Source organism: Lupinus angustifolius, chromosome LG08 (genome assembly GCF_001865875.1).
Source record: "Lupinus angustifolius cultivar Tanjil chromosome LG08, LupAngTanjil_v1.0, whole genome shotgun sequence".
NCBI lineage: Eukaryota > Viridiplantae > Streptophyta > Magnoliopsida > Fabales > Fabaceae > Lupinus > Lupinus angustifolius.
The window spans coordinates 5,499,001-5,509,006 of NC_032016.1; the positions used below are offsets into that span (position 1 = coordinate 5,499,001).

General features: G+C 32.8%; 1 protein-coding gene across 2 annotated transcripts; it reads left to right on the top strand.

Moving 5' to 3' along the window:
• Window positions 8,490-9,758, top strand: LOC109353753 (nicotianamine synthase-like). Of its 2 annotated transcripts, XM_019596122.1 has the most exons (2): window positions 8,491-9,445; window positions 9,533-9,758. In XM_019596122.1, exons 1-2 carry the CDS (start codon window positions 8,628-8,630, stop codon window positions 9,585-9,587), a joined length of 873 nt encoding a protein of 290 aa, XP_019451667.1. In that variant the 5' UTR covers window positions 8,491-8,627; the 3' UTR covers window positions 9,588-9,758. The 2 variants fall into 2 exon arrangements, with proteins under 2 accessions (XP_019451666.1, XP_019451667.1); XM_019596121.1 differs by having other exon boundaries at window positions 8,490-9,758.

The following is a 10,006-nucleotide window of genomic DNA, read 5'->3' on the forward strand; positions in this document are numbered from 1 at the left end:
ACTTTGAGGTCCACAATGTTCATGCAGAGTGATTAAGTATTATACTGCACTTGCATGTGCATGCATGTAGGAGTAAATATTTATCATCATAATGACTCATCACTAATATCATGAATTAAACACTATAATTCTAATAAAAATGAAACCCCTCACATTAACAAATAAAAGTTATTCTTTGACATTAGATAGATATTATTATGGTACATATATTTTTTTCATCGGGAAAAAGAATCTTAGTAATAGAAGATAATTACAAAAAGAAAAAAGAAGCGAAACTAAGAAGACCAAGAACTGGTTATACTATGATAATAACACAAGAGATTGGATTAGAAACTCAGTCCGAGTAAGGAAAAGAATTATTACCCATCTCACCATTAACCCACAACCAAGAATAAATTCTTGTAGCTTCAAAAATCTTCGGAGGAAAAGGACTGACAGAATTGAAAATAAAGTCATTCTTAGTAAACCAAATAGCCCAACTCGAAGCTAACCAGATGATACTCCAAAATTTTGAACGACTTTTGTTTGATATCATACCCATGTGAGCAATAAAATGGTTTATAGGTTGTGAAGGAAGCGTCATACTGATGTTCAACCAGTTGCATAGGAGCTGCCAAATCAAAGATGTGAGGTTGCAAGTAAAAAATAGATGATATGGAGTTTCTGCATACTCGTTGCAGAAAGGGCATAAGGGACCACCTCCATGAGATAAAAGGATCCCCTCTTATGAAGTGCGACCATTGTAGATATCCTTTCCTGAAAAAGTCTCCACGCAAAGGTAATGACTTTTAAGGGAGCTTTGGATTTCCATAGAAGACAAAGATGGTTGATATTGATGGCTGATTGATGGTGGTGCTGAGTGAGAAAATCGTAAACAAATTTGACTGAGTACTGATTAGAGTTGTCATGGTGCCACTTCCAAGAATCAGTAGCACTTTCCTGTAACACTCTTTTTTGAAGTTCCTGCAAAAAAGAATCAATTAGTTCAAGTTCCCAAGTAAAAAGATGACGCCTCCAACAGAAGTTCCAAATCCAAGTACCCTCAGACCAACTACTTTACTCATTAATGAGAGCATTTTGATGCAGACTCAGATAAAAAAGTCTTCCAAACCTAGTTGACAAATTATTAGAACCAAACCAATTATCATGCCAAAATATAGTCTTAGACCCATCCCCGATGCGACGAGAAATCCCATTCCAAAACCAAAGATTATTAGAATTATTCCTAGGAGTGATGTTGCATAAATCCCTACCCCAAGCAGATTTCTTAAGATGGAGAGATCTAGACCCAACCACCAAAGTAATAGCAAAGTCATGACCATACTTATAACACAAAACTTTGCACCAGAGGCTATCTCTCTCATTAAGAAGACGCCAATTCCATTTACCAAGAAGAGCAAGGTTAAAAAGGTGAATATATTTGACCCCTAAACCTCCCTAGACTTAGGAGAACAACTTTATCCCACTTAACCCAATTAGTTTTCTTAAGATTTTCAGATCTTCCCCAAAGAAAATCCCTTTGAATTTTTTGAATCGAAATAATAACAGTAATATGGCTTTATAAAAAGGCAGAAAGTACACAGGTAGAGAAGAGAGGACTACATTAATTAGGATGAGTCGACCACCAAAGGAGATACGATTCTTATTCCACGAAGAAAGTGTACTTTTTAGTCTTTCAATAAAAGGCTTCCAAGTATATTGTCTTCTATGATTTACACCCACAGGGATACCCACGTAAGAGAAGGCAGAAGGAGATAGCTTGTAGTGAAGATAATCAACCAATCGTTTGGTATGATCCTCAACAATATTTAAACTAAGCAATTTACATTTGGAAAAGTTAATTTTAAGACCAGAGGTGAGTTCAAATAACTGTAGGATACTTTTCAAAGTCCAAATGTTCTGATCAGAGCAATCACCAATTAGAATTGCATCATTGACGAATTGAAGCAGAGAGGCTTCAATATTTTCCAGGCCCACCTTGTAGGGTGTGAAAAAGCCATGAGAAGTAGCTTGTTGCATGAGACCATAAAGACCTTCAGCCACAATAAGAAAAAGAAAAGGAGAAAGATGATCTCCTTGTCGCAGCACGCGTTGAAGATAAATCTCCTTCGCAGGACTGCCATTAACCATAATAGACGTGGTAGCAGTAGACAAACATTCCATAATCCAACCCTCCATTTTTGGCAGAAGCCAAGCTGAGACATCATATGATCAAGGAAACTCCATAAAACCGAATCAAAAGCTTTTTGAAAGTCAATTTTAAAAATACCACATTGATGGCCAGTTCTCTTAGCATCATAGATGATTTCATTGAGGACAACCACACCATCTAGAATATGACGACCTTTAAAAAGCATATTGATTATCACTGATAACCTTGCCAATCACTTTTCATAATTTGTTTGCGAGCAACTTAGCTAGAATTTTGTAAAGACATACAATAAGGGAGATAAGTCTATAATCACCCACATGCTAAGGGTTGAAACTCTTCGGGATGAGACAAATGAAGGAAGAGTTGACACCTTTGGAGATTTTACCATTAACGTGAAACTCCCGGACCATAGAAATGATATCATTCTTCATTATATTCCAGAAGGTTTTTATGAATTTAAAGTTAAAACCATCAGGTCCCGGACTCTTACCACCATCACAATCCCATATAGAATTTCTAATCTCCTCGTCATCAAAATTTGCAGTAAGCACATCATTATCCAAAGAATCTAATTGATGGAAAGGAACACCATGTAAGGTCGAACAAATTTCTGCTCTGTTCCGTAAAAGGTTCTCAAAGTGATTAAAGATCCCATGTCTGACAGACTGACACCATAAACATCATCAATCCAATCACCTTGGATATTGAGCCAATGTATGGAGTTACGACGATTCCGACTATTCATAAGACCATGGAAGTATTTAGAATTAGAATCACCTTCCTTAAGCCATTTGGATCTAGACTTTTGAAAAGTAAGATTATGAAGAAGCGACCGAGCATGCCAAAGATTAGCCTAAACCCTAGATCTATTTGTGTTATCCTTATCATTTAGGCCCACCAATTCATCCTTCATATCAAACTCATGAACCACATTTCAGCCTTGTTGATTTTGATGTTGATGTCCCCAAAATGCTCTTTGTTCCACTTCTTCAGGATGACTTTTAATTGTTTGAGTTTCTCCTTGAGAGCAAACATACTCTAACCATGACATGAAAGCTTATTCCAATTATTCTCAACAAAAGTAGGAAAATGTTTATCCTCAAACCAAGTATTAATAACCCGAAAGAGTCTCGGACCCCGGTCATGAAAATTATCATAGAGAACAACAACACAATGATCAGAGACGTGACGCTTCAACCCTTTCTGAAGTAAATTAGGCCATTTAAGAGCTCAAGCGTTAGAGATTAAGAATCTGTCAAGTCGACTCATAGTTTTACCATCACCTTTAACCCAAGTATATTTCCTTCCAGTAAGAGGGAGATCCAAAATGTTCATGTTATTAATGAAAGTATTAAAATCCTACATTTCCTTAAGGCGCCCATGGTGTTCACTACCTTTTCGCTCCTTAAGAAGCTTGACGGAATTAAAATCCCCAGCTAAACACCACAGATCAATGTTAGAATCAAGCTTCCATTGTTCAAGATCACACCAAACCTCCCGCTTCTCACCGTTGATACAAGGACAATAAATGTTTATTAAAACACAAAGCTCATCCGTTTTAGAGTACTTGCTGATAAAACCCAAGTAACCTTAACCGCTTTTAATGGAGATTATCTGAAATTTCTCATTTCTCCAAATACTGAGAAGACCACCAGAATTTCCAATTGAAGGTTGAAAATCTCAATCAAAGTCAGAACCATCCCAAAGAGTTATGCTTAGAACATATTCATTGATTTGGTCAACAATCTCAATTGTTGATGCAAGTATTGATCTAGATTGCAGAAATTGTACATCCTTGTAGTGAAGATGTAAGTTCGGATAAGTGCTGGACACTATTGCATCAATTGGGTTATCAAAATCAAGAGTCAAAAGTTCCTCTGGAATATCAACTTCAACACAACCATCGTTAGGCTCTGATAATTTTCCATCCCCAACCTTTAGTATCCATTCTGAGAATTCCTTAATCTCTGTTGCATTGTCGTTATTTTGTGAACGCATGTTCTTTGTAATATTCAAAATTCTACATTGATGCCAAAGATATGATGAGTTAATTGTTGCATGTTCAATATCTGAATGACACCCTCTTGGAATTACTGGCAAGATTTGTCTAAAATCACCTCCAAAAACTACAACATTTCCTCCGAATAAAATTGAGTCATTTGTTTTTGTACCCATTATATCTGCAAGACTTCTATCAAGTGCCTCAAAGCAAAACTTATGTGTCATCGGAGCTTCATCCCATATAATTAACTTTGGTTGTTTCAATAAGTCAGCAAGTTCAGAACCTTGATGAATGTTTCAAACAAAGTTCTCAACACTTGGTACAGGAATTTTGAATTTAGAGTGTGTCGTTCTACCTCCTGGTAACAATAAAGAAGCTATACCACTAGAAGCAACAGTTAACACAATCTGTTTTTGAGATCTCAACACATATGTTAGAGTTCTCCACATATGGGTTTTACGAGTTCCTCCATAACCATATAAGAAAAACATGCATCCTTGTTGTTGTTTTATAGCTTTGATGATAGTCTAGAATATTTTAGATTGCTCGTTTGTAATATATTGATGAACACGCTAGCTCTTACTCTTATGTATGAAACTAAACAAAAGTCAATTAATTACCGGTCTATATTAGCCAATTACGCTTGTTAACGCAATCTCATGCATGGTTCATATTGCCTTCATGGCTATAATTATGCAATAATTCTCACTTCTACCAAGTCAAAAATAGGCACCCAGCTTTCTTTTCTTCATTTTTTGTTGCCAATTTTGGGCATGGAAGTGCATCCGGTTTTTTTGGCTCTTTAGAGTATAAATGACATTATGTTGTAATATATGTAATGGGATGGCTTCAGGTTCATGATTTTAGACCAATGGACAACTCGATTTTTAGACTAATGCACAACTCAATTGAATATTTTAAAACTCGTTATTAAATGAGTCTAGATCCAGGTAATGGATACCTAAGTTCGTGAGTACATGCACTTGATTGTCTGTAAGACCCACCAATGCACTAGTGTGAGACCAATAGATCATATTTGAACGTCAAGATTGAAAAATATATGCACATAATTTTCTTAAGTGATAATGTGACTAATAACTAACTTTTAATACTAAAATCTATTATTATTTGTAAGGCCTAAATTTATTGTTCTCTTATATGAGAATTGTCTTTATTTGTGTCACTATATATACTGACTCATGTGAGAACAACATACTATTATAAGAAATAAAAACAATTAATCTGAACCAGTGAATCTTATTTAAACAGTTAAGATTAAAAGATACATGCAAATATCATTATCACGTGATCAATAATTAGTTTTTAATCCCAACAACTCATGATTGGTTATAAAACCAATATTTATTATTCTCAGTTTTTATATGAGAACTATTCACACTTGAGTCAGTCTTGTGTGTATTGTTGTATATATATAAGGGGGACTCGTGTGAGAATAATACGCTATTATAAGAAATATGAACAATTAATATAGACTATTATATCTTCTTTGAACGGTTAAGATTAAAAATTACATACATGTGACTATCATATAACAAAAGGCCCGAATTTATTGTTCTCGCATATTTTATATGAGAACTGGTCTCACTTGAGTTTATAAATCTATATATATATATATATATATATATATATATAAGGCTCACTTGATAATAATGCACTATTGTGAGAAATAAGTACAATTAATATGAACTATTTGATCTTATTTAAGCAATCAAGATTAAGCTATAAATGCATGAGAATTTTTTAAGTGAGATCATATGACCAATATCTAACTTTTAATCTTAGTCATTTATGACAGTTGTAAGATACTGATTTACTGTTGTCCAATTTTTATACGGGAATTCTTACCTGACTCGCCATATATATATATATATGTATATATATATATGTGTGTATATATATATATATGTATATATATATATATGTGTATATATATATATATGTGTATATATATATATAGATGTATATGTGTATATATATATATATATGTGTATATATGTATATATATATGTATATATATATATATATATGTATGTATATACATTAACATCATTGATAGATAATGTTAATTATATATGTATGTTATTATACATGACTATGATGTTATGTTGTTAAATTATAATGTTATATTGTTAATCTCTCATATTATATTGTTAATTCATAATTGTGATATCATGTTAGATTTATTAAACATTTCTTGCTAAATAAGTTTTACCATAATGAAGTAATGTGACTTTGTTTTCTTTAGCATTTTTAAATAGATGAAATTTGAATTTAATTGACAATTTAAAATTGTATAGTTGCATTAAAATTGTAATTTGTATTTTTTTCTTCTCTTCTCTAATTACCTAAAATAACATAGATAATAAAAAACAAGCTTACAATTGTGTGGCTAAGGTAGAAACTCATCCACATATTAGTAATCTAGCTATTCTTGCATTGAGGAACCTCTGCTGAGGAAGAATGTGGTCTTATTTCTGTAGATGTTTTATCAAGTTCATGTACTTTTTTATTCTTATTGACCCAGAAAATATAAACTTAATTTCTATTTTACTTTTTTGACAAATAAGAAATAAATTATACATAAAATAATACAAAGTCAGAAAATAATCCCTCATTGTATTTGTATGATGCATCTCCATCTTCTCATAAATCCATCTTTCATAGTTAATGACGTTAATATTGAAAAAACATTTTTGGAGATAAAGAGTTAGAAAAGGGATTGGGGAAGAGAGAAAATAGAAATAATGGAATGAGCATTAGATTGGAAAAGAGAGAAGATAGATTGGAAAAGAGAGAAGATAGAAGGAGTAAATGAAACATTTTTGGAGAGAGTGAATTAGAAAAGAGATTGAAAAGAGAGAAGATAGAAAGTTAGAAACTTTTTGGAGAGACAAAATTAGAAGAGGGTTTGAAAATAGAGGAATGAAATGGATTGGAAATAGAGAAAGTTAGAAACGGTGGATGGTGAAGTGGATGAAGCATTTTCCAAAAAAAAATTATATTAAATAAAGTGACAAATTAATTGAGTCTCATCATTTCATCCCATAGTTTCAAAGGCACTAAATGTGTTTGTGTATGAAAGTTGTTTTTGTAAACTATGAACATTGATTATAAATTTGAGTATCAACATCTTGGAAATTTTTTATTATAGGTTTACATATATATAAATATAAGCAAGTTTGTCAGATTTAACCAATATGCGGTTTAATTACTGAATCACTCGTTGAACCACTAAACCAATGTACCATTATCCTGACCAGTTTGATAACCGGTATGATTTTAATAACATTGATTGTTTATGCGGTCGATACTTGGGAGCCTCAAAATCCGTTTACCCCAAATATAATACTTGTATTTTGTAGCTAGAATTTATCCAAAAGGTTTGAGTATAAATAACATTAAACCAAATATAAATAAACTTACAATATGTTAATTTAATGATGTAAGACTATATTGAATCTTAATGTTGAGAGTTTGATTCCTAAGAGCGATATTTGTTAGGAATGACATCAATGAATCTAAAAGAGATTAATTTCTTACTCAAAAAATGTAAGGATACTCTTGATAGTACAAAAAAAAGAATATAAACATACTTTAAGATGTATAAAAATTAAAGTAGTGATATATCCTCATATTAAATTATTACACAAATCCTCATTTCTACATGAAAATAGAATGTAACGTGTAAAACAATTATTAGTAAATAAAGTAACACTTGTGATATATGTCATTTTTTTTTTGAGTAAAATGATTTAGTAGGACACTATATTTCCGTAAAAATTAAAAACCTTTAACCAAAATACCCAATTAAATTGTCATATTTTTCTTAGAGATAATTTTCCACCGTCCTTAAATTTGATTCAAATTCAAATAAGAGAAGAATTACTGGGATAAGGTAAATAGTAAATACATTCAAAAGTAGAGAGTTGAGGTACAGCCTAATTTTACACCCTATGGAAAATTACAAACGGAGAGTATTGCATTGAGAAAATGGAGAAAAAATTGAAAATTAAATTAAGAATAATTATTAAATTAGGTGGAGAAAAAATGATTAACTAAATAATGGCTGATTTAATTTTTCAAAAGTACATATAAGTTATCTTGATTCCCTCCAAATTACCTTTTTGGTGAGCTTGCTTATAAAATATTTTACAAACAGTTTTGTAGGCAACGGATAAGTGAAAAAAATGGTATTCGAAATGGTGTATTTAATGAAGTTAAAGATAATATTTTTACATTCATATCACTTGCTGACTATGGTTACTATTTTGTGTGTTCAATAAATATATTATTTAAAACTAAACAATCCCAATAAGGTGGTTGCGGGGCTTACAAATGAGCATAAATATTCAACACTCTCATTGTTTTGTGATATGTAAGAGTGTGTAAGTGTTCCTTTTCTAATTCTAGCTCTATACTTGTACCCTTGAGCCATAACTTCTTAGTGTAAACATGGTTTGTGAGGAAGAGTTGTTGATTGAGAAAGTATGCAAGTTATATGATCAAATCTCAACCCTAGAGAGTCTCAAACCTTGCAAAGATGTGGACAGCCTTTTCACCCAACTTGTTCATACATGCATGCCACCTAGCCCTATTGATGTTACTAAACTCAGCACAAATGTTCAAGAGATTAGAACAAAACTTATAAGGCTATGTGGTGAAGCTGAAGGCCTTTTGGAGAGTCACTACTCAGCCATCTTAGGTAATTCATATGATAATCCACTCCATCATCTTAATATTTTCCCTTACTATTCCAATTACCTTAAACTTGGTCTCCTTGAATTCACTATCCTTAACCAACATTATACCAAAACCCCTAGCAAAATTGCTTTTGTGGGGTCAGGTCCACTTCCTCTTACTTCAATTGTGTTGGCCTCAAATCATTTACCGACCACCACTTTTCATAACTATGACATTGACCCTTTGGCCAATTCCAAAGCCTTGAGATTGGTCTCTTCTGACCTTGACTTGTCGAAGCGTATGGTTTTTCACACCAATGATATATCGAATGTGACAAATGATTTGGAAGACTATGAAGTCGTTTACTTGGCGGCACTTGTTGGAATGGACATCGAGACAAAGAAAAGAATCGTCAAGCACTTGGCCAGGTACATGGCCAAAGGAGCACTTTTGATGGTTAGGAGTGCCCATGGTGCAAGGGCTTTTCTCTATCCAGTGGTTAATCCTTCTGATCTTGGAGGGTTTGAAGTCCTCTCAGTGTTTCATCCTACCAATGAGGTTATCAATTCTGTTGTCATAGCACAAAAATGTCTTATTCCTACACACTCATCACTTGAGAATGGCCTTGGTTCTAAGCTACAAAATTACTATTCTAATGAGATCAAAGTCTCTAACCCTCTCATTAATGGGAATGTGACTGAAGAATTGGTCACCAAGGAGGAGCTACCCTAACTTTGCAATTGTCTCTCCACACATGCATGATGGGTATTTAGCATCTTTATATATAGATATGTCCATCACTATGTATAACTCGTTTGGGCACTACCTAGCAACATATGTATGTTTTTCATCATATTCTTCTTCACTATAGAAGAAGAGATAAATAATGTGTTTCAGATACCACAGTCTCCATCTTGCAAGACATTGTTTCGATCATATTTCTTTGCTTAATTATCTTATTTATTAGAGCTTCTCTTTTAGTACTAGAATATTGGGGGGAAATGAGATTTTGTTAAATTTTAAAATTATTTTATTTGTTAAGTTTATTCAAGTTGAAGTAAATGTCTCGAATTCCAAAAGTTGATCATTTGAAGGATTGCCAATTTCGGTGCACATTAAAGAGGCCACTAAATTATGATTCTAACCGTTGG

Coding starts and splice junctions, on each gene's coding strand:
- LOC109353753 (XM_019596121.1), top strand. CDS start 8,628: ATGGTTTGTGAGGAAGAGTTGTTGATTGAGAAAGTATGCAAGTTATAT.